Source organism: Mus musculus, chromosome 10 (assembly GCF_000001635.26).
Source record: "Mus musculus strain C57BL/6J chromosome 10, GRCm38.p6 C57BL/6J".
NCBI lineage: Eukaryota > Metazoa > Chordata > Mammalia > Rodentia > Muridae > Mus > Mus musculus.
The window spans coordinates 78,161,459-78,185,403 of NC_000076.6; the positions used below are offsets into that span (position 1 = coordinate 78,161,459).

At 54.3% G+C, this 23,945-nt stretch overlaps 2 protein-coding genes across 4 annotated transcripts; both read right to left on the minus strand.

The window, feature by feature from the left end:
• Positions 1–607: 607 nt before the first annotated feature.
• Positions 608–8,297, minus strand: Gatd3a (glutamine amidotransferase like class 1 domain containing 3A). 2 transcript variants are annotated; one of them, NM_138601.3, is made up of 7 exons: positions 8,137–8,297; positions 7,915–7,967; positions 7,351–7,464; positions 5,937–6,056; positions 3,380–3,472; positions 1,939–2,095; positions 608–1,260 (listed from the first exon to the last, which is right to left on the minus strand). In NM_138601.3, the coding sequence occupies exons 1-7, from the start codon at positions 8,269–8,271 to the stop codon at positions 1,132–1,134; spliced, it is 801 nt and encodes a 266-aa protein (NP_613067.1). In that variant the 5' UTR covers positions 8,272–8,297; the 3' UTR covers positions 608–1,131. The 2 variants fall into 2 exon arrangements, with proteins under 2 accessions (NP_613067.1, NP_001351575.1); NM_001364646.1 differs by lacking the exon at positions 3,380–3,472.
• Positions 8,298–9,450: 1,153 nt separating this feature from the next.
• On the minus strand, positions 9,451–23,713 carry Pwp2 (PWP2 periodic tryptophan protein homolog (yeast)). 2 transcript variants are annotated; one of them, XR_001779417.1, is made up of 21 exons: positions 23,613–23,713; positions 22,600–22,712; positions 21,488–21,582; positions 21,165–21,264; positions 20,928–21,071; positions 20,053–20,188; positions 19,591–19,820; positions 18,668–18,811; positions 18,257–18,327; positions 17,503–17,639; positions 16,970–17,118; positions 16,708–16,855; positions 16,292–16,442; positions 15,498–15,678; positions 14,795–14,942; positions 14,028–14,136; positions 13,473–13,538; positions 12,375–12,593; positions 12,115–12,265; positions 11,175–11,997; positions 9,451–10,676 (listed from the first exon to the last, which is right to left on the minus strand). XR_001779417.1 is itself a non-coding variant. In NM_029546.2 (21 exons), exons 1-21 carry the CDS (start codon positions 23,628–23,630, stop codon positions 10,502–10,504), a joined length of 2,760 nt encoding a protein of 919 aa, NP_083822.1. In that variant the 5' UTR covers positions 23,631–23,691; the 3' UTR covers positions 9,452–10,501. The 2 variants fall into 2 exon arrangements, 1 of the variants encoding a protein (NP_083822.1); NM_029546.2 differs by having other exon boundaries at positions 9,452–10,676; positions 11,923–11,997; positions 23,613–23,691.
• Positions 23,714–23,945: the final 232 nt, after the last annotated feature.

Below are 23,945 nucleotides of genomic sequence, written 5' to 3' on the forward strand. Positions count from 1 at the left end.
CTCCCTTCTTTAGTGAGGAGTGAGCTCTTCAGGTTCTCCAGAAGGGCTATCTGGCCAGCAGTTCAGGTGCATGCTATACACAGGTCGTGGTAAGAGGTCCAGAGACCCAGACCACCAAGAATCGGAGCCCCTGGAGCAATCAGTCTTTAGACAATTTAGCCCATGCATAGACACACTGGGAGATGGCAGACATCTAGCTATGGAGGCTTGCCGCCTAGCCTAGTCCTGTTTCTGCCCAGCGTCTGACATAACTGAGCTAGAGGAACAGCTGTTCTCACCGAGGGCCAGTGTTGTAGTAGTCACTGCTACCAATGCCAAGGGACCCTCAGGCTGCCTGGCCCTCTGAAAGAGAATGTTCTGGAACAGAGAAGGACAGACCTCTGACAGACCAGTCTGACACCAGGGCACCACTGTCTTCTACTTTCCTTCTTTACCCAGGTTATACAATCTCACAGCCTGGGGCAACTTCCCAGACCCAGCCAGCAGGCCCTTCCAGGGACCCACAATCGGTGATTTCTCCCTTTTCCTGACGACTCAGAGCCGAGACTCACTGACAACTCATGTCACTGGGTACCGTTCACTAGTTTCACAAGGCCTGAGACATAGCTGAAAGGAGTTTCCATCGTGCGGAAGAGTTTATTCTGTGGCTACAGGGACCTACTACAGAATCCCCGTGGCTTTAGTTAGCTGTCTTTACTCTGGATCAGAGAGCTTTTCTTTATCCACAAACTAGGCACCTCTGGTTATCAGACGACTTAGAACCTAAACTGGTTTCTTCTTTTAAAGCTTTAGTACCCTGACCTATCAGACCCAGGATCGGAGAACCTAAGTCCTTCAACCAGGCTCTGGGAAAGGTGCTTAGATCTTCCATGGGGACACGCAGTGAGGCAAGCCCGCTCCCTCCCTCCCCACCCCATGAAGCTCCTGCTGCTGCTCAGGGCCCAGGGAGGGTCCCTGAGCTTCCTGCTGGTAGAAGCTCAGGCTGGACATACAGAGGCTAAGCTCCTCCTTCAGGCAGGAAGTGTCTATGCTCCTAGTAGCTAAGCGGCTCCTGTGTCCGGGCTGAAGCCATGGAGCACACGCCGGCTGGGGATGCCACAGTCACGGAGGCCAAGCGTGGTCCGGGTGGCATTACTTTCCCGTGAGTTCCAGCACATTCTTTACCATGGCCCCGATCCCGTCGTGGATGTGGTGGAGTGCGGTCTCACACATGAAGGCTGGGGTGGTGACCACCTTGTTTTTCTGGTCTACATGAGCTTCGTGAGTAGACGTTAGGGAAAATCTAGCACTTGGCGGGCCCATGGGCATCGCACGGGAAGAGCCCCACCCGCCCGTCCACCCTTGGTCCTGCCAGTCCCCTGCTGCTCGATGATGTCACGCCAACAAGTCGGCACTGGCTTTAGGAGGAGCTAGCTTCTGACTCACAGGTACTCATCAGGAGGAAGAAACTGGTCTGGGGGTGGAACAGTGCCCGATGGATGACAGCTTGCATGCTGGCCCCACATAGGGGTGTAAAACACCTTAGCCAGCCACCTTAGCTGAGGGGCCACTAGAACCAGGAGATCTGCCCACCCACACTGCTCTAGCTCCGTTCTATGGTCACCAGCAAGCAGCTCCTAGTCTTCTAGGCTACAGAGTCCTTCTCTAGCCTGTGGGGCTCAGGTGTCCAGCTGTGTGCTCCAGGCTGATTCAGGGCTGACAGGTCTCAGTGGGTGCAGGAACACGGATCCTCCTCAGCCAAGTGAGAAGCCTGCCTGTGGCATATGAGCTAGCCACGCCCCATGGCACTGGCTGGCCCTGTTCTCCTGCCCAGGGGTTCCCTTGAAGTAACTCTTGTAGGGATGGCTGCCTGTCACCGTACCCTCGAGGACCAAATGAAGGGCAAGCCTAATGTGCTATCTGATACCAACCGCACCACCCAGCTACCAGAAAGGATATGGTCACACCCTTCACACAGTGCTTGGCACCCAGGGCTTTGATGGCTTCCGCAGTTCCAGCATAAGGCCACTTGCCGCCCTCCTCTTGCTCATGGCCTACGGTGACCTCCACACCTTTGATCACTTTGGCTGCGAGGACAGGAGCGATGCAGCATAAGCTGAAAAGTCAGAGGAGTTGTGTGAGCACAGCGCACATTGAGAGGGAGGACTGAGTGAGTGCAGGGAGCACACTGAGGGGGAGGAATGAGTGTGTGAACACAGGGTGCACACTGAGGGGGAGGACTGTGTGTGTGAACACAGGGAGCACACTGAGGGGGAGGACTGAGTGTGTGAACACAGGGTGCACACCGAGGAGGGGAGGACTGTGTGTATGAGCACAGGGCACACATGGAGAGGGAGGAATGAGTGTGAGCATAGAGAACACACTGAGAGGGAGGACTCAGTGTGAGCACAGGGAGCACACTGAGAGGGAGGACTTGAGTGTGTGAGCACAGGGAGCACACTGAGAGGGAGGACTTGAGTGTGTGAGCACAGCACACACTGAAGGAGGACTGTGTGTGTGAGCATAGGGAGCACACTGAGGGAGGACTGAGAATGGTCTAGTCCCCAGACGGTGAGGTTTGAGAGTCTTGCTTCAGATTTATGGCACTGGGCATCAGGACTTGAGTAGTTCTGGGCAGAGATGGCTAAGGGGAAGATGAAGGGCCTGGGAAGCCAAACTCTACACTGCCACCTGCTGTCCACTGTTCAGAGCAGCGGTTCTCAATCTGTGTCACGAGTCCTTGGGGGTGTGTGTTGAACAACCCTTTCACAAATGTAGCAAATCAGCTATCCTGCATATCAAATATTTACATAACGATTCCTAACAGCAGCAAAATTACAGTTATGTGGTAGCAGTGAAATAATTTTAAGGCTGGGGTCACCACAACATGAAGAACTGTATTAAAAGGTCGTAGCATTAGGAAGGGTGAGAACCACGGCTCTACAGTGTCCAGGTACAAGTCCTCAGAGTGCAAGAAACAGCCCTGCATGACCTGTGATCTGTACCACGACCCTTAGGAGTGAGCTGCCCTGGTTGGGCATGGTGGCACAGGTGATAATCCCTGCACTCAGGATGTGGATGGATCTCTGAGTTCAAGGCCTGGTCTGTATAGCAAGTACCAGGCCAGTCAAAGCTACACAGTAAGACTCAAAAGCAACAGAAAAAAGGGAGCTGCCCTGACCCACAGGAGGTGGGCAGCTGTGCCTGATGTTCTAGCTCTGACCCAGGGGCCAATCCCACCCCACTGCAGCCGCCACACACGTTCCCAAACCACCAGTCCTCACAGGCTGCTGCTGGTCTTACTGGGCTCCAGCGCTGGTGATGACACTGAGAGCCAGCAGAGTCTGTCAGGGACTCCCACAGATTCCTGCCCTCCTTTTGAACCCGGCGCGGCACCTACCCAATGGGCTTCTTGGCCCCGTGGAACTCCTTCAGGACCCGCTCTACCTCCTTGTTAACCTTGCAGTCCTTTCCGTCCACGGCGAATGTGCTCCTGCCGCGAGAGGAGAGGCTGCCCTCATCAAGTGTCCCCACAATCTGAGTGGCCCACCGCATACCTGAGGAGCTGCCCAGTGTGGCCACAGGCCAGGTGAACAGCTTGCTATCACACTGAATGCCTAATGGCTTCTCTAGCTTCCAATTCACCAGCCAGCCAGCCAGCCAGCCAGCCAGCAGGGTGGAAGGCAAGAGGAGGGGGGCCGATTTGTGACTGCACTCTGCCTTCAGAATCCAGGGACATCAAAACAAAAACAAAACCTCAAAGAGGGAGCTCTAGAAAAAGAAACACAGTTAGCTGAAGAGAGTAGCAGCCGCTAGCACGCCGAGTGTCTGCCTAGTCTCCCTTTTCTTCCTGGGAGGGTGAAGGCCAAGGGCAGCTGAGGAGGTGGGACATTACCTATCCTTAGAGAATGCAACCTGGCAGAGCCCAGCGCCTTTCTGTCAGAACGCAGCTTCCGGGCCCTCTTGTGCTACGGCCTGGAGGTCTGGCACTGAAGGACCAGGTTCACCATCAGGTGCTGACTTCTGTCAGCCAGACTCGCCAAATCCTTTCACCCTTTAATCAATCTCTCCCTGTCTCTTTCTCTCTGACACTGTTAAAAACAGGTGACAAGCAAGGCTACAGGTCACCTGAGCCACCAGACTGGCAAGTGGCATGACTCGTAGCGCCCTGTTCGCCATGTGGAGTCTACGCCACTGCCGAACAGTTCTCAAGTCAGCTGGAAAGCACAGATCAATACATCAGGCAAAGCACCAACAGGATGCTGGCGGTGATGCACATACGTAGGGCTTCTCTAGCAGATACACAAGGCCAGCCGTAGTGCCTGGAACAACCGGCTTCCAGCTGGAAACCTGGCACATACACACGTGAAACCCATCACCTGCCAGACACCAGGCTCATAAGCCAGCCACCCACTACCTCATCCCTGCTAAACCTCAGTCACCCTTCACTGTGTGTATACACCAAGGCTCTTCCACCGGCTGCCACATGCGCTGCTACCTTTCAGTGACAGAGGCCACCACCAACTAGCACCATGGTCTCGTGGGTTCAGCAGCCCGTGAACTAGGACCTGACATTCTTCTGTAAAGGTCAGAAAGAATGAAGATGGTGGCTTCCCCACAGGGGTTAGTGGGCTCAGACACGGGTGCAGAGGCTCAGACTCCTTAAATGCCAGAAAGACTCAACAACAAGAACCTCTCACACTCCTGAGCCCAACTCCTAAGTGAACAAGGCAGCTGTGCAGACAGATGTGGCTCTCACCAGGCAGGAGTGGCAAGCAGAAGTGGTGAGGACAGCTTAGGTGCCCAGGAAACAGGGGTCCCAATGGAAGTCAGAATCCAGCGATCCCATGCCATGCTGTTATAAGGATGGGCCACAGAGGACTCAGGGCTGTCACTACCGGCTTCGCTGGTTTCAGGATGGGGAGCGGGTGGGTGCTACCCAAAGGGGCTGGAGGTGTGCAGAATCTGAGAAGAGACATTTTGATGGCCCTGCAAACTAGTCAGAGAGTTCAGATCAAGAAAGGTGGACTGGTGACACTTCAGAGCATAAAGCCTTGTGTCCCTCTCTTCTGGGAGCAGGACACTCAGTGAAATTCCTTGGGGATATTGCAGAGCCTGCTCAAGGCTCTCCCTGACAACCAGCTGGGTGAGCACCTCTCAGGCAGGGCCCTGCTGAAGGAGGTACCATGAATGCTCAAGAAAGAACCAACAAGAGCCGTGGAAAGGACCTCCTTGAATGTATCTGCGACTTCCCCCAGCAACAGCTCAAACAGCAAAGCACAAAGGGCTTTCTTTCTCTTTCCTGATGCCACGCAGTTGTGAAGCAGAGACACTGTGATCAACGTGACTTGAATAAGAAGGCACTTTTATGGTTTCAGGGGGTTAGTCCATGGTGTGAAGCATGGAAGCGGGCAGGCAAGCGGCATGTCATTGGAGCAGAAGCTGAGAGAACTTACATCTGATCCACAAGATGGAGGGCGGCAAGGAGGGACGCGGAGGGGAAGAAGGGATGGGGAGATACACACACACACACACACACACACACACTGGACCTACAGTTCACTTTTGAAACCTCAAGGCCCACCCCCAGTGACACATCTCCTCCAACACTGTCATACCTTCTAATCCTTCCAAAACTGTGTCACCAAACAGGGACCAAGCTTTCAAACATTTGATTGAGCCTATGGGGGCCATTGTCACTCCTCACAGCAGCACAGAGGGAGAACAGCTCTGTGTGAGAGCCGACACTTGCAAGGACAAGCAGCAGAGCGTGTTGGGGACCTGACTCCCAGCACGGAGGTCAAGCCACTCAGCCCACCCTGACAGCTTCCAGGCACTGGAAGGCTCAGAGGAGGAAGCAAAGATCGCCCTGGTGATCTCGCTGAAATGCCCCCAGCCCACCCCTTGTAAAAGAGCAGATACATGTGTGGTGTAGACCCTTACTCTTGGACACGCACAGGTTTTTGGCAGCTCCAAAGCCTCCTGGGAAAATGGCAGCATCATGGTTAGCAGCATTGAGCTGAGCCAGGCTGGTAATCTTGCCTCGGGCAATCCTTGCTGACTCTGCCAAAACGTTCCTGGAAAGAGCAGATGGCACAAAGGATCAACGTGCAAGCATGGCTGGTACACAGGCAGCGCGGTGGGCTCGCCCTAGTACTGGCTCACAGCCTCAAGTGAGCATGGAGACTAGATGCTTCTAGTTAGCACTCCCAGGCAACACCTGGAGGCAGTGACAGTGGATTCTAGTGAGCTATAAGTACAACAGGCATTGTAGGCTGGGGTCAGCAGGAACTGGAGGCCCACCAAGTATCCACAGCAGGCAGAATCCAGGCCTCCACACCAGGGAGGGGCTGCCTAAGAAGCCATTTTTCAGGATGCCCAAAGCCACCTGAACATCAGATAGAGATGCAACCTCATATACAGTTGTACAACAGGAGGGAGGGGTTAGATTCAGGGGCCAGGGTTCTAGACAGAAGAGGAACTCCCTAAAGACAGCCTTGGTAGTTAAATTGCAGTTCCTCTCTCTTACCTTTTCAGTCTCAGCCCCTACCCTGCAACCAAGCCTCAGATAAGAAATGTTGTGGGCTGGAGAGATGGCTCAGTGGTTAAGAGCACTGGCTGCTCTTCCAAAGGTCCTGAGTTCAAATCCCAGCAACCACATGGTGGCTCACAACAATCTATAATGGGGTCTGATGCCCTCTTCTGGTGTGTCTAAAGATAGCTACAGCATACTTATATATAACAAATAAATAAATCTTTAAAATAAAAAAATGTAGTTGTGCTGGGCATAGAGTCAACTGCTTTTGATCCCACCAACACTTTGGAGGCAAAGACAAGAGAATCTCTAGGAATCCAAGGCCACCCTGGTCTGTATATAGTGAGTTCCAGGCCTGTGAGGGCCAAACAGACTCTGTCTCAAACAAACAACAAAAACAAAAACCCGAGGCAGTGGTGGAGTATGCCTCTTATCCCAGCACTCAGTAGGCAGAGGCAGGAGGATCAGAGTTCAAAGCCAGCCTGGTCTACAGAGTGTGTTCCAGGACAGTCTCTCTACATAGAGAAACTTTGGGAAAACAAAACAAAACAAACAACCCCTCCCTGCCAAAAACAAAGCAACAAGATAAAGGGAACACAGTACCACACAGGGACTAGCCAGAGCAGAGCATGACCACCTCACACCCAAAGGCTACTGCTACCCCTGTAACGGTCACGGGGAGGTCAGAAACATTTGGCCCATGGCCATGTATTTCCAGAACAGCCGGATGACAGTTGCTTTGAGGGACAGACACTTGATCACATAATCAGGAAGGCTACAGTACAGGAGCTGCTCATGGGAACAGGGCTCTTGTAAGGTCCTTTCCCTACCCATACCTGCTTTCCCTCTCAGAAGGCTCCCCCTTGGTGTGGTCAATCACGTGCATCTGAGGGACATCGGGAGCAAAGATCTGGACCTCAGCCCCGCCTCGGCTCAGGTGCACCAGGATCCTATATGAAGAAAATCCACAAAGACATCACTTCCAAATGTGTCCTCCGGCCTCACAGCATGACGATTTTACAGATGGACTGGCACCAAGTGCTGGGGAATTCCTAGTTTATAGGACACCTAGTTGCTTTTACGAAGGCACGGCTCCTGCCGCTTACAGACTTCTGCAAGGTAAGGGTAGAACCAGAATAAGTAGGCAAGGCATCCTTTTACTGACTGATGAGCAGCGAGGGTTGTTGACTCCGCAGGTGTTGCATTTTGGGTATGTTCAAGACCCCAGCTTGCTGCCAGGCATTCTGCCTTCACCCAGGGTCCGGGTGGCATCTTTTGTGTCTTGGCTGTGCTAACTTTGGCTTTGGACTTATCACGATGTGAACCCACTGCGCTTGGTCACCCTCTGGCCATTTCTGCCTTTTAAACCAAGAGAGTGTTTACAAACTCTGAGGACTTACGCTGAGGCCTCATGGATCTCGGTTCCGTCATAGACTCCACAGCCCGACAGCACCTGCAGGAAGAGAGGCACTGACGAGGGCGAGGGCCCAACACGCAATTACCGAGGGAGGGGAGGCTGAACCCCACCAAGAGCCGACCTTGGGCGGACAGCTGGTCGACCCCAGGCTGCGGGGACCTAGCAAGGGAAGGCACTCGGCCTGGGAGTCTGGCTCTGCACTCACCAACGCCACCCTGGCCCCGGGCCGCGGTGCGGAGCTGTGAAGGGCTGCGCGCTGGGAGGGAGCCCGGTGGTATCTGGAGAGCGGTAGGAGCGCAGAAGCCAGCCTTGGCGCCACCAAAACCCTGACGGCAGCCATCACGAAGGGCAGCCAGCCACAGTGGTGTCAGGAGAACGTGCGCCGTGGGGCGGGGTCGCGCCTGGCCAATGGAGGAGCGCGTAACAACCCCTTTCTGGAGAGGGCCAGTGGGTGGGGCCGCGCCTGCGCAGTGACCGACGGCGTACGGGAAACCCAGCACCTTTTTCCCTGGAGGACTAGCGGGAGGGAGGGGCCACAGATCTCAGGACACGCCCCCCCTCACCTAAGAGACCGGTTGGCTGGACTTCTCCAGCTCAATGACCGACCGAGCTGGGACACGCCTCTTCTCGGTTTTGAGAGGGCAAGCAAGCAAGTATGCCAGGTTAGGACCTTCCTGCGATCGACCTTGTTGAGCGGCCCGGTCTGCCTAGTTAATGTTTGAAGGGCGCTCATCTTGGTGTAGGCCACCTTGACTACCTATTGCAATTCCAGTCTATGCAATGACTAAAAACTGATTTTAAATAACGGGGTCAGAGCAAGCCCCGCGCCCTCACGGTGCAATCGTAAATTGCTCCTGCCATTGTGTTCTGGGTACCTCTGCAGCTTCCTCACAGGCCACAGTTCTGCCAGTCACGATTCAGTGAAGAGCTGAGCTGAGCATCGTACCTTCCATTTCCTATTTTGAATCAATGTGATTGCTATAGTTGCATACAGTCCGGTGTCCATCGGGGTAATGACCAGATAACTCCCAGAGTTTCACTGCCTCTCCCTAGCCACAGTGAAGGCTGTCAAAGGTGACCTGGCTTCTCTCAACTCCTAGGGATAATTAGCTGCTGGGTGTTCCCATCTTAAGATGGGAACCCTTTCACATTTAGGAGACATTTAGGCCTGGGATGCACAGTATATGCAGAAGCCAGGGAGCATACAGAAGTGGGTTTGGTGGCCCAACACCATTACAGCGAGTCAGGGATTATTCAGTTTCAGGGGACAGTAGTTGGGGGGAGGGGTGGAGCAGTGTCAGGCAATTTGCATCTGGCTGTCCACAGGGGTGGAGTGGGCATGGTTACCACGGAGCAGACTTGTAAAATACTCCAAACTGAGCCCAGTTTCTGGTATGAGAATTAAACTGGATGAGATGTATGAGATGTATGGTGATGGCTGAAGCATGGTTCAGCACTACTTGCCTGCCCTTCCCTGGGCCCTCAGTTCCACATTCATACCACACACAGACAAAACCAGTAAAGCTTCATAAAACTGTATTTGTACTGCAGATGGGGATCCCAAGATGGCACCAAAACAAGCGGGTCCTTGTCTGGGCGGCCAGGGGCCTGGCTGTCCCTGGGCACATAAGAAGCAGTTTCCTTTTCTACCCCAAGCTACACAGAGAAATGCTCTGCAGAACAGGAAACCTGGCGACACCAGGCTAAGCTCTGGCTTCTCCCCATAACGGTGTTCAAGCCTGAGCGGGTTCCAGGTGACCAAGACAGTATAGTATCAGTGTATCCTGAGTATGACAAGGGTGCGACAGCTAATGGCTCTCAGTGCACCAGGTGCCACACAGATCCATTCCTGTGGCCTGGACAGAGGCCAGTGAATAGTTATCAGCATGAGTTGGCACCTGTGGGTCTCTTCACTGGCGAGTGACATGCTGGGCCTGGTCAACCCCATGAACAGGAAGTATCGGTAAAGCACCACTCAGGCATGTCCCTTCTCCCACATAACCTGTACATACTGGCAAAGATCAGTCCAAGCTTCCCTGGCCAGCCTTGGGCTGTCACAGCCACCCGCTGGGGTCAGCCCAGCACACACCATTTCTTCACTACTTACAGATATCAGGGCCACAGGCCCGAGCAGTCACCGATCTCCCTGCTTACTTGAAGACAATGTCTCACCCAGGACACATTAGAAACACCGGAAACTCAAAGTTGAGAAGCAAAGTCCTCACATTTACAAAAAAGCTCTTCCCAACCCGAAATTCATCCTTAGAGCATCGTATTAAAAATATAAATAACTCTGACAGAAAGTTTGCAAGTCCACACTTCTAAACCTTCCCTAGGAAGTCTGTGCAGGGCCATCCACAACGCAAGCATTCTGGGCCCAAAGCATAAGTGTGCCCGCTGTATCCTGGTCCCGGCCCTGAAAGGTTGGCTTGCTGTCTCATGGCAGCATGAGCAGTCTCACAGGAAGAGTCCGGGCTGGAGGGTCTCGGGGTCTCTGGCACCTCCCACTTCCTGGGCCCAGGAGCACAGTGGTTTCATCTCCAGCCAATCAGGCCGTGAAATATATGGTTCTATATCAGCATCTCCTCTTCCTCTTCTTCACCTGCAGCTCTGAGTAGGTGCAGACTGTCCTCATCAGATGCATCTGAGTCCTCTTCTGTGTCCACAGGTTCCAGGGTGCGTTTCATGCCCCGCTGCTTGGAAACTGCCAGCACGTACTGGATGTTGAAGCGGTTCCAGTCACAGCTGGGGACAGAAGGCGTTAGGTCAGCACCAGCATCCTGCTCGGCTGCCACCAGCAGGATCAGGTGCAGCTGTCCCCAAAACTTATTCCCTCCTTAATTCAGTTCCAGCTCTACCCGGTGTAGTGCAGCATCTGGCCTGCTCTCCTTGCTGGCCCTTCCATTACAGAGGCATTCCACTGACAGAGGCAGGGGGCTGATTCTCCACATTCACAGGACAAAGGGCACGTTTCTGGCCCTATCTCCCAGAACCATGAGTGGGGCAGAAGCCAGTAGAAAGGAACAGCTGCACATTAAACTTGTGGGTGTCATGCGACCTATACAGGGCTGCCTCGCAAACCTCACAAAGCCAGTCATGCCAATGCCTTGGACATAAACCAGACAGCAGCAATGCTCAGAAGGAGATGGAGGGGCAAGAGTACTCTCTTAAGGAGCTGTGGAGTCACAGGCGCGCCAGCCAGGGAAAGATTGGCACCATGCACCTTGCTAAGCAGATCCACACCTTAGTAAAGCCACCTCCAACACCAGTCTTCCTGCAGCCAGGCAGGACTCTAGGAAGGAAAGGGCACGAAGAGGAAGGGTCTGCTTGTGACTTGGAGAAGCATTGTAAAGATAATCGGGAGGGCTATGGGACCACAGTGCCCCAGTGCCAGCCTCTCTCAGAGACTCTGTATGGAGAGACTAGCAGACAAGCATATTATAAGCCTGGCAGGAACACATAGCATAGCAACTGCTCAGTGACAGATAGATGATATGGGGATGTATGGGTCACAGGCCACCAAAAACTACCTGAAGGAGCAGGCTGGGGGAGGAGGATACACTTGAGGTTATTCTAGCTAGCACTGTCCCAAGAATACAAGTTTTATTCTCTTATTAGTGCCACACCAGGGAAACCCCTGCAATACACAGGCCAGATCCCAGGAATTCAGGCTCCCTGGCCCCAAGTCCTGTGGTCACCTCTCACTGCCCTCAGAGGTGACAGAAGAATCTAGGCCAGGCTGCCTGGCCCTACACTTGTGACATGTTGGTGCCCAGGGTGAAGGGCTCTCACTATGCCTCAAGTGGCAAGTGTACATGGTAAGTGGTTAAGCATCAGCCACACCCAGAGGGGACCCTCACACCCATGGCAGATGGACTCAGTTCACCATCTCTGATACTGGAGTACTCTGCCCCCAGATCAGACACGACAGGGATAAAATCAGCTGCACGAGCCCCCTACCCTACCCGCCCACCAACCCCAAGGCACATACAGTTTGGAAACATCATCCAGATGCCGCTGGAGGCCCTTCTGAAGGAACTGGACCACAGGCAGCAACTGTCCCGCCCTGGAAAGGAGACACCATCAGTGTGTGTGCATGGAGGGGAAGCCTCCCTGTGGCCAGGACCAAATGGCTGGGTCACTTGATCCACAGGTGAAGAGCCAGGGGGAACCCAGTCTATACCTGGACTTCAGCCGCTGTCCATGTGACATAAGTAACTTCTGAGTCCATATAAGGTAGAATTCCAGGTGCCTAGATTCTTCAAAGGAGGCAGCTAAGAACTCCAGTACTTTCACTACGTACAGCTCAGGCAGGGACGTGCTGACTACCTCAACTGCAGGAAGAAGAAAAGCCATATCAGTTTGCAAAGAAGTTGTCAGGGAGACTGGAGCCACCTGGAGCTCCTCTGCAGCAGCGAAGTGTGGCTGGTGGCCCCGGCTTACTTTCATTCTGTGGCACAGCCTCCAGGGCCTCCTGGGCCAGTTTTTTCTCATTGAGGCGGAAGGCCATGAGGATGGCCCGGGTAAACTCCCTCTGTCGGAGCGCCTCCCGGATCCGTCCAGGGGTCACACTGGTGTCCAGCTCAAATGGGTCGAAGAGCATCTGGGCATCCAGGGAGAAGATGAGGAGGCCCTCTGTGCTGGTGGCCGCCCAGCAGCGCCCTGTGGAGCAAGCAGCAAAGGGGCTTCCTCAAACCTTGAAAGCCCACTCATCCCCTGCTTTGTAGAAGGTATAAACAAAACCATGGGCAGATGGTCTTTCTAGGGCTGCAGCTGCCCAGATGCCCAATTCCTCTGGCTGTTCCAGGAAATCAGTGGGCTTCCCAGAACAGGGCAGACCTTCAGCCTTGAAGGCCATATAGTTCATGTCCAGCTGTGCCCACCATCCACACCAAGGGCATAGCCACACACTGGGCATAGTGAGAAGTGGCTCACAAAAAAAAAAAAAAAAAAAAAAAAAAGAAGAAGAAGCTGCAGAATTGTGTGGCAGGACAGATGGGACCACTCTGGGCCCCAGGCTGTGGTCTGTGGATGTCTGGTCTACCTTCCACAGTGGGAAGTGGGACATAGGGATGATCGTCTCCGAACGTGCCTGACACAGGATAACAACACAGCATACCTCAGTCTGTCCTCTCCATTAGTGCTGCAGGGCACAGCTCAGGACCCTGCCCTGCCCTGCCCTGCCCTAACGGAACACATGTACCTAGCAGGCTTGAGGCCTAAGCAGATCCCTGAACACGCTGAGGGTCAGAGGCAGGGTGGGTAAGGCACTATCACTAGCTGAGGTGCTGAGAGTCTGCCTCCTAGGAAGGGTACCTGGACTGTCATCCCCCAAGAGCAGGGTCCAGGCTCCCACTGTAGTGGTAGGGATGGAGTTTCACAGCTGTGCACTCCGAGAACCAGGGCAAACATGTGCCAGTCATTTACAGTTCACAGGACAGCAACGCCCAGAGCCTGTCAGCAGCTGCCCTTGCCCTCAGGAACAAAGGCCCTGGCACCTATAGGAATTGGCACGTGACAGTAAGGGTTACCCAGGCTCACCCGTGGGAGAGAAGCGCAGAGAAGTCACCCTGATTTCAGGTTTGAAGTGTCTGGAGCTCATATCACCTGGGGAGGAAAAAACCACTGGACTTACTTGACTGTCCACGGTGCTGCCCAAGTCATGGGCATGGGGACCTACAGAGAACAGCTCTATAGGAGGGAAGCAGCCCCGAGACCTCTGTCACAAGTGTCGTGGCCCTGTGGAGCTGGGCATCGGGATACAGGTCTAAGAGCAGAAGCTCCTGAGGGCATCCGCTGGCCAGCAGACAGCTCTTCTGGCCCAGAGGCCTCTGCTCAGCCTCAGTGAGTCTGACTGGTCCAGGGGAAGCCTACATAAAGGTACTCCAGCTTCCTGAGCCACAGTTACTGGCATGGTCTGCCTAGGTGGCCCCTGGCACTGATCCTGTGGAACAAATGTGTGGGGACCCTCTCCCTTAAAGCAGCCCAGGCATTCTAGGTTCCAGAAAAATGTCCCAATGTAGAAACAGGTAGACCGCCAATGGAGGGAACAACCAAGAAAGTGGGTGGGGGACAGGGCTGGGGACTTCTGCTCACCTTTCCTTACTCCTGGCAGTGGAACTGCCACCCCATTCTCCTCCCCAGCATCTTGATCAATGAGTGCCAGGTTGCCAAACTCTGTCATCTTTCTCCGGTTCAGGAATTCCTACAATAATAGAAACCACTCTCATCTCTGCCTGTATCACCAACTGTGCCCTCACAAGGAACTGACACATGGACCCTACCCACAGATGCTTCCTTCAGAGCTAAACTCATGTCGGGAGGGACAGGGCACTGTAAGGACCCAAGGATGTGGGGCACGGAACAACACGCACGCACGCACGCACGCGCGCGTGTGTTGGGGGGTGGAGACAGCTGCAGGCAGCTACAGGCCTACTCAGAAGCCTCACCCATATTCCTGAGGCAAACAGTATGCAGAGGGCTTAGGCCACAGACTGTGGTAAACAAGGAGGATACCCAAGGGGTAGTAAGGACACAGCCCTGTAACACTGGGGCTGCACAGAGGCTCAGGGACAGTCAGAACATCACGCCTGGCCACGACCTGCCTTTGTTCTCGTTCTCTCCTTTACAGGCTCTGAAGGAGCCCATAAATCTGCCAGTTTACACTGACTGCTCCTGTCCTCCAAGCAACCTAACCAGGTAGTACCAGGCCCACAGACAGAGAAGATGCCAGGCTCTTCTGGGCAGTCGGGCTAGCATAGCCTTCCTGCTTTGTCATAGCCATCACCTATGTGCCAACATCTTGGACCACCCAAGGCCCATGGAGCCAAAACACCTGCTAAATGTCCCACATGACCACTCACCTCCATGGCATCCAGAGACAGGTTGCAGGAGAGCTCAAACCTCTTCACCAGGATTTGCTCCCGGACGTGGTAAAGGCACACGAACTTGGACATGCCTCCCGCCAGGATGCTCTGCCCGTCCGCAGAGTAACACAGGGTAGTGAAGGCCCTGGGTAGAAAACACAGTTTCTCAAGCACCAATCACTGTGGCATGTGGGCTCAAAAGCCAAGTGGAACAGGTAGAGACCACCCCACAGTGACACCCCAGGAGGCAAATACTTATCACACCAGGGTGGCTCAAGGTTCCCTGGCCAACCTCAGCAAAGTAGGTACACTCGTGACCCTCAAAGACGGCACCTGCCCACCACCCCTTTCCTTTCTTAGATGGTACCACCTGAGGGAGCCTGTGACATCCCAGAATCGGTCCAAGAACCACATGGTTCCAGTTGGGTCCAAGGGGGCAGAAAATGCAGCCCGCCACCAGCCACACACCAGGTAGACGGCAATGGGTTGCCAATGGAGAACTCTTATCACAAGTGAACTCAGCAAACCCACAGCATCTCCTTGCTGTTGGAATGATGTGGGCTTGCGTAGACCAGAGGCCCCATCTACCTCTACAAGGCACTAGGCAGTCTCAGAACATATTTAGCATATAAGTTAGCAAAGAGGCCTTGGTGCCCTGGGTTGGCCGTGCCCCACCCCTGCTGAAAGAGCTGACACTCACTTGCCCTTGGCTGAATGTTTGGCTGTGATCTTGTCCAGCTCCTTCCTGCCGGTCTTCAGGTCATGCCTGCCCTCGATGGAGCCCACCTGTACAGCATTCTCAGGGTCCCAAAACGTGATCTGTGAATTCAGCGTGGCCACAGCCAGCTCTGCACCATCAGGCCGGAAAGTCACAGCTAGGGCTAGAGAGGGAGGGACATCAGGCCCAAGAGGCCAGGGAACCCCAAGGTGCATAGAGAATTCATCAAGAGCGGTGCTGAGCCTGGAAGCAAGAGTGTTGTACACACCAGCCTGGGACAAACCAGCACCACTGCCCAGTTCTCTGGTGACATGGGGGGTGGGAGGTGGGAGTTTGAAGTGGTGGCCTTTGTGCCACTCAGACACAAGAGCTCCCAAGACAGCACAGCATGACAACCACAGGGCTGCAGGGTGCCAATCCTGCAAGTGACACACAGGTCGCCCTCCGACATTCCCAGCGACTCAGTGATTTAGCTTGAAGGCCGCTCTGGAAAGCAACAGGGAGCATGAAAAAAAGCCCTAGGACTCGCAGCCTGACGCAGCTGGACAGGGGACTCAATGACCAGTTCTCTCTCGCCATGCCACCAGCCTTGAGGGCTGCTGAGAGGACTGCTGGGTCTGGGGGTCCAGCATTCTTCTCACCTCCCACTGAGCTCACATCAAAAACCCAACTAGGATCAAGGAGGCAGCGGCACACTAGAGGACATCAGGCTGGATGGTAACAGGAGAAAACCAGCTCTGGCCCCAGTCCATCTGCAGACCCTAGCCCCGACTCACCGTCAGAGGTCAGAGTCAAGGTCTCTTTGGTTCTCCAACTGTCGAACATGTCCCACAGACGCACTGTCTTGTCCCAAGAGGCACTAGCCAGGATAGACTTCATTGGGTTAAAGCAAAGACCACTGACGGGTCCCTCATGGCCAGACAGAACCTACAGAGGCGGAGGATCAGAGACAGATGTGGGAATGGCTGGAGCACTAATGTGGGCTGTGAGGAGGAGTGTGGGGAGCACCGAAGGATGGGCTGAACCCTCCATTAACTGTCACTGCTTGTTACAAGGAGTTCTGTGCTTGGCGCCCACGTCCCTGAGCCCTAGCTGCTGCACTGAATTTTCTAGGTATTCAAGTAGGGACAGCCTTGCCCACCTGCCCCCAAGCCTTCTAAGGACATGGACCAGGGGACCAAATTGCTCTTACATCAAGAAGCCTGCCTGTCTGCATGGACCACACAAAGATCTCAAAGGAGTCCTGCGCCCCTGCAGAGACGATTTCCCCACTCGAGTCGACAGCCACACAGGAGAACTGTGTGGGGCGTGGAGACGTGAAGGTGCGGAAATTCCGGTACCTGAACAGGGATAAGGTCCAGGGAGACGTCAGCACACACCTGTACCTCTGAATGCTTTTTCCATGAAGGACCTGAAGCCCCACCCCCACCCCCACGCGTGGAGGCAGGACTCACCTGTGAAGATCGAAGGCTCTCACAGTGCCATCCAAGGAGGAGGTGACGATGACATGGCCCGTGGTGGTGAATGTCACTCCAGTGACCCCACTGGAGTGCTCCGTGAGAGTGACAAAGCAGAAGCCACTGAGGGTGTTCCACACCTTAACCTAGAGAGGGAGCACACAGGAGCCATGAACACAGCCTCACAGCCATAGCGGCTATACCAGGTGATGCTTGGAGAGCCCCCTGTACCCTATGGCTCCTGTTGTCACCTCTAGATGGAGATTGAGGGTGTGAGGGTGGCATTGTGAGTGCTAACATAGGTGACTGCGGCCTTAGCCAGGCCCAGCCAGCACCTGCCACCTCACATATTGGCTGGCACTGAAACTCTCAGAGAGTCAGAAACAGGGATACTTGGACCCTCTCCATTCAAAGTCCACTAAATGGTCTTTTAGGGGCCCTCTGGGGCTTTTAGCCTGAGAAATGGAGGCCAAACTTCCACCACCCACCTAGCCTACCCAGAGCTCAGCCCGATGATGCCCGGTGCTCACCTTGCCATCGTCCCCACCGGTGACAATGTACTGCCCGTCAGGGGAGTAGGCCAGGGCCACCATGCTGTTGAAATGGCCCTGCTGCTTGAGCACATAGGATTCACTCTGCCATTCCCACACAAGCAGCTGGCCCATGCCTGTGGGCACCGGAAAGCAGGAGTTACTGTCTGGACACACACACACACACACATACCCCATCCCCTGCGCATGGCATGGGACAGTGTATCCCAACGCTCCTGTGACACAGTCAGTCAGGTCTGGACTCACCCTGAGCACTCACTTAGAGCACAGGCCTAATGCAGCCAAGGGCATGGGAATCAAAAAAGCAAGAACAGAAAGTGGGTCCCACCCCTCATGGCCGAGGCAAACACCATCTGCAGTCCTGCAGGTGACTAGACTGGATAGGTAGGTCCAGGACTGCTAGGCAGGGATGTGGGTACCTCTGCAGGCCAATATGCAAGGGCCACTGAAGACTGGAATTTAAGTATGAGTGTGGGCCTCAGAAGATGGCCCATCTGTAGCCTACACTGACTCTCCTGCATACACACCTAGAGCCACTACACTCCTGCTCAGATGGGCCGTGGGAAGCTCTTCTCCCCAGGGGAGCAGGCTTCTACTACAGAAGGCACAGCACGGCACTCTGAGGTCCCACAAGGTCAAGTCTAGCTTCACCGGGACCTTTGCCCCAAGACTTGACTTTAGGTTGGCTTTTGGGCAGACGGCTGCCCTTCTACAGTAGGGCAGGGAAACCAACCTGAGCAGCCAAAGGCAATCCAGTCCCCAGAGCTGTTGATGGCAACCGAAGCAACCCTCTGATCGGAGATGCTGGGCAGACAAGAGTACAGTGGGGGCAGGGTGAACAGGAGCGAACATTCTGCCCACCGCTACACCCCTCCCCTCCTGTAAGAGCCCAGGCCCTGCTCGCTGGAACCTGGCGGCAGTCACTGGAGAGACTAACACTTTTAACACTCTCAGTCTTCCTGAGATGAAGAATGGAATGGAAAGACACAGGACAGAGAGTGGACCCCGACCCTCACACCCGAGACTGGGGTCTGTGACTCAAATGTAGGGCACAGTGGTTAATGGGGAGCTGCCCTGTGGGCGGGCCCATTCACCCGGGACCTCATTGCGCATGCACAGAAGCATCCCAGTGAGCCGCACTCACCTCAGGGAGTGGATCAGGTTGAACTCTGGGAGCTCGTGCAGATGGAAGATTCCAGAAGCAAAACCCGTGACCAAGAGATGGGTCTTCTTATGATACGCCGCGGATGTCAGGTTGTTAAAGTCTCCTTCTTTGTTCAAGAAGTACCTGGATTGACAGGCAGAACACAGGGGAGGATACAGGGTCGGGGGCTGGGTTGGGTCTGGGTCTCCCTCTCACCCAGCAGCTTGGGACAGAGGCACATAAGGAGCCAGGTGTGCCCTGTACTGAGGCAGCTGTTAGCCCACCACTCCCTTCTAAGCATGCCTGCTTCTCCAGGGGGTGCTGTCTGCATGTGCAGGTGACCCGGAAGCACCTCTCCCAGGGCAGGAGAGGCACGCAGGTCTCCCTACAGTACAGAGTGAGATGATCCAGATCTGCTTCCTGAGTGTCCTTCACAGGTTCCACCCTAATTCTTTCCTGACTGCTGACATTGGCGCCTGCTCACAACCACAGTGGGTGCTCTCCCGATAAGATGAGGCCAAATGCGCCCTATCTTAGTCTATGTCCTGACCCTACCTAGGACATCCTGAGACCTTAAGCCTATCCAGACCCTCTCTTTTGTTACTGCATTGTGACAAGGGAGAACAGTTCTTCCTGTCCCTCCCTCACTCTGTCACCTTCCAGCTCAGATGCCATCGTGGCCTCCCTCCTGCCCTTCTCTATCAGTGGCTCTCATCCAAAGCCAGGTGTCTTCAAAACAGAGTTGACCGAGGGCAATGTTCCTTTGACCACAGCCCCACTACACTGCCACAGCCACCCCACAAGTCCCCCCATATCCCTCCAATGGAAACCCAGTGGGTGTCATGTCCCCAGGGCCAAGGCCAGAGCCGGGCACATAACAAGCACCAAATAAGTGAAGAAACCAGAAAAGCTGTAAGACCTACTTGGCCAGTCGGGAGTATTTCACTTTCCCGACCCTCTCCTGCTCCGCTGGTGTGGTCTTCCCTCGGATGGTGGTTTCTCGATCCCCCTCCTCCTCATCCTCCTCCTCTTCTTCCTTCTCCCTCTGAAGTATGTCTGCCTTCCAGCCCCTGGGTGCCTTAAGCCGCAGGCCCTCAGGGGGTGTGTCACACTGCCACACACACAGGGCTCCATCTTGACTGAGCGAGTATAGCTGCAAGGGAAGCAGATAGACTGGAAACAGGTCACTCGCCCAATGCCCAGGCCCTTAGATCAAGGTGCCCCTCAAGCTTGGTGTTTGGATTCTGGCTCTACTAAGTCCCACCCCTCTCTCCCCTTCCACCGAGGCAGGGGCCAGGGCTAGTCCGCTAGTCCTGAAAGAACCCCTAGGCTAGCCTCACGAAGGCTCAGACAGCCGGGCAGGGAAGTACAGGTAAGGGACGTACATCTAGGCTGTTGGACTCGAAGAAGCAGGCCACAATGGCATCCTTGTGTCCACTCAGTGCATAGTAGATGAGGTTGTCCCAGCGCTCAGCTCCAAACACCCAGGTGGACATGTCTTTGCTTCCAACCACAAAGCACCTGGAATAGAGACACCTGCTTAGGGCACATGATGGGGCCGCTACCCTTGTGGCCACTCACGGCTTCCCTCTGGAGGGACGTCAAGAGACCACTGATGCCCTGTAAGGGACTTAGAGGACAACTCGAGCCTATGCCTGTGAGTCTTTCTGGGTATGGCATCTAATTCCTTCTACCCTGGATGCAACCTGAGATTCTAGGGCTTTCTCTTAACCACACAGTCAGGTGCATGGGACGGGCTTGCTGCTGTCAAAGGCACCGTGCAATGGCAGGGCACTGACATTATGGGTTTGGCTCTGTGCTTGCTGGACGCCTGGCCAGGGTACAGGAATGAGGGAGGTCCTCTGACTACCACCAACCTCTCCCCATGAGACAGGGTTCAGATCCCAAGACAAGCCAGAAACAAACAGATGCCTCCAGGGTAAGGACAGTTAGATGGTGAGTCAGGCCCAAGACAGGCCTCAGCAGCAGCAGCAGCTCTGGATAACATAGCTGGCCTGTGTGTTCCTGAGTGGAAATTCTTATTTCTATTAAGATCTGCATCCCATTAGGAAGTTTCCAGTGGTAAACGGGAGAAGGAAAACACTACAGACCTTACTTAAGAGCAGAGCTCAGTCCTGCCATTAGAGGCTGGACCAAACTACAATGGGCTCATGGCGCACTTAAAAACTCAGCCACAACTTATGGAAGAAGACCGCATTCTCCAGGGACAGACGGCCAAGGGTGCCCTCCCCAGTCTCACTTGGAGTCATCTGTCCAGTCGATGCATGTGGTCTCATCATAGGGCCCGAAATAGGTTTTGTCCAGAACAAACGCATTGAACTCTCGCTTCTTTCCGGGGGCGTGGTACATTTGCGCAATGTTGCCCTTTGTGACAACGAATTTTCTGCAGGAGAAACGGGGTCACATGTGATACTGGGGACCAACAAATAGCTGGCCAGAGACCGGTGGGTGCCCTGCATTCGACAGATGCTCTTACCTGCCATCGGGAGAGAAGGAGACGCTGTGCACGGAGCCCTTGAAGTGGAAGTGGTGGAGCACCGACCTGCACACCAAGCTGACCAGCAGAGCAGCACCCCCTGCAAGAGGCCAGAGTGACACTGTGGCCTCCCAACCCCAGACACAGCCACCGAACCCCAGACACAGCCACCGGACCCCAGATGCAGCTTGCCTGTCCACCCTAGGACGTGGGTTGCTGGAACCTGTGCTATGAAGCTGAACTTGACCCTAGGCGATGCCCTTGCTTCACAGCCCAGAGGGTGCAGGGCCACCCCAGTGCCTGCCCACACCAACATTGATTACCTTCATCAACGATGATTGCGAGGCGACCATCTGGGGACAGCCCCACGCACTTGATGTTGTATTTGGTGGCCAGAGGCAATGTGTTGGATCTGTTGCTAAGAAACACAAAAAACCCAGCCCACAGTTGGTTTCGGACACTCGGATAGGGAGGGCAGGGCCAGAGATGGACTAGCAGCTGGTTCTCCTGCTGTAGGGCCCCTTAGGCTACAGCTCGTTCCTTGCCCTCCTGGGTCGTCTTGGTATTGACCTTTTCGAGTTAAGGGTAGCACACTTGCAAAGGCTGTATGTTCTTAAATTCAGAAGTGGATAGAAGGAGAAGAAAGCAGGGTTTGACTGAGCTGGAGGCACCATTATAGGTGTCGCAATTAGAACCTAGTTTGTTTGTTTTGTTTTTTTTGGTCTGAGTCTTCTTTAACAAACAGGTTCTCATTACTTCTGAGACCCTGAGATGTTATTTAAAGAGACAGTGACACAGAAGACCTGACTAGACCCAGTAATCCATCGACAGCAGGCACAGTAGGTTATACTGCTGGCCCAGCCTACAGTGTCTGGTAACGGAGGTCTAGGACTAGCCAGCTAACTGAAGCTAATGGGAGCACAGTGGCCAGAAGAACTGGAGGGTCTTGCCCAGGCTAGAGGGGATCAGCCTACAGACGTTCAGACAGTCAAGTGCTGAGTCATTCCTAGTCAGAAAAGGAGCCACAGCACATTTGTTGGGACAAGCAAAGCTAAGCCTAATCTCAGCAGGGAAGGTGGGAACCATCAGGGCTGTTGAGCAAGGACCCAAGACAGCCTGAACTCTCCAAACCACCTGTCCTGGGGCCCTTAGAGCCGCCCCTCCCCCCACAGTAAGTGCTCACCTTTTGAGATAACCTTCCTATCTGCCACCACCCCTACTTGCTAGCCAACAGCCAAAAGGCACATGACTTTTCCTTTCCCTTTAAGAGTAATGCTGGTGTTCTAGATACTAGAATGAAAAACGAGGACCTCAGCAGGCAACTCTACCATGACCTGTGTCCTCCTAAATCCAGTAGTCCTGCAAGCCACAAAGAGGATGGCTAGCCTTCACACGGAGGATAACGTCCCTGCTAACATTGTCTCCCCATACTTACTTCTTAAGGTCAAACACAGTGACTCTATTTCCCACGGGGCTGATAACAGAATTTCCATCATGTGTGAAATTTAAGTTTCCACACCGATAAACCGTACCCAACAAATTCGAGAACTGCAAAGGAAATGAATCAGTTTTAACACAGAGAACACAGCGTCAGCTCTCTGAAATGGTGATGAGAGGCATCTGGGCATAGGTAGTAAAGTACCTGACCATAGGTGTGTCCTGCCCCTGGGCAGAGGAGGAACCCAACTTAATTCTCAGGAGCCCAGGGTTCCCTTGAATGGTACTATACTCCCAAGACAGGAAGCATTTGCCAGGCACAGAAGGGCACAGGATCTCCATTCTAAGAGAAGCTGCTTCAGTGAACAGGGCTGCAGGAGATGCTCACCACGCCCACCGTGCTAAGTATCAGTGCCCCGGTGTATCCATTCAGTTATCAAAGGCAAGCATCTCCATCCAGCAGACACAGCTGGGTGTAGAGACCCGAGCCTTGTGTTCTATGTCCACATAGAAACGGCACATAGGCAATTGGACAGATGTCCAAACACTGCAAAGCCCAGCAGAGCAGTAGGGTAGTTGCTTACTGGGATTGCCTGGGCTAACTAAGGCAGGAGTCGATCTGGGGTGTAGGTGGGCAGCTATGCAACGAGATAACACCAGGCAGAGCTAGGCTCCTAAGAGGTATGATCAGCAGAGGAGCGCTGTCGAGACTGCTCCAAGAACTGGCGGCCCTGTAGAGAGCTGGGTGTTGCTTGAAGTTTGTTGTTAAGAGCCTTTCAGCAGCTATTGCTGTGTTGTCTGGCAAGAGGAGTTTGGACAGGGCTGGGTACAGCCCGAGACCTGTTGGGTAGGAGCCCGGAGCTCCTGGTATAAACCAGGAGCAATAGATTGCGATGGGTCGACCCACTAGTGCTTCCCACAGGCAGCCGAGATGACAACGACCTCGGTCTCTCCCGCGTCCTCGGAACCTTCCATCGCCCTCCCGTTGCCCCTGCCCGGCCCGCCGCTCACCCGGTAAGCGAATTTCATCCTGGAACCACACGTGGGGTACCGTACTGCAACCACTTCCGGAATACAAACAATCTCCGGCGCTTAAAACGCGCACTTCCGGGGCGGAGCCGCAACCCTAGTGTCCTGGGAAGCCCCGCCCGTCCCTCCCTCACCCCCACTCCCGCCACCACCCTGCCTCTACGCAGGCGCTGCGTAGCGGTGAACTAGCTGAGACCGCTAGGACGGTGGAGAATGGAGCTAAGTTCTAGGTCTCCATGCAGAGCCCAGTCCGGAGCTGAGAAAGCGAGCAAATCGTCACACACTCGCCTGTAACCGTGCAAAACAAAAACAAAA

What these genes read in the sequence shown, in the direction of transcription:
- Gatd3a (NM_138601.3), bottom strand. Translation starts at nt 8,271, where the DNA reads ATGGCTGCCGTCAGGGTTTTGGTGGCGCCAAGGCTGGCTTCTGCGCTC. An exon ending in GGGGCCAAGAAGCCCATTGG is followed by an intron (nt 2,096 to 3,379) that starts GTAGGTGCCGCG and finishes CTGACTTTTCAG; the next exon opens with CTTATGCTGCATCGCTCCTG. An exon ending in ACTGTGTGAAGGGTGTGACC is followed by an intron (nt 1,261 to 1,938) that starts ATATCCTTTCTG and finishes ACGTCTACTCAC; the next exon opens with GAAGCTCATGTAGACCAGAA.
- Pwp2 (NM_029546.2), bottom strand. An exon ending in GATTGCCTTTGGCTGCTCAG is followed by an intron (nt 17,640 to 18,256) that starts GTTGGTTTCCCT and finishes CGGTGCCCACAG; the next exon opens with GCATGGGCCAGCTGCTTGTG. An exon ending in TCTGCGCTTCTCTCCCACGG is followed by an intron (nt 12,594 to 13,472) that starts GTGAGCCTGGGT and finishes CTTGCTCCACAG; the next exon opens with GGCGCTGCTGGGCGGCCACC.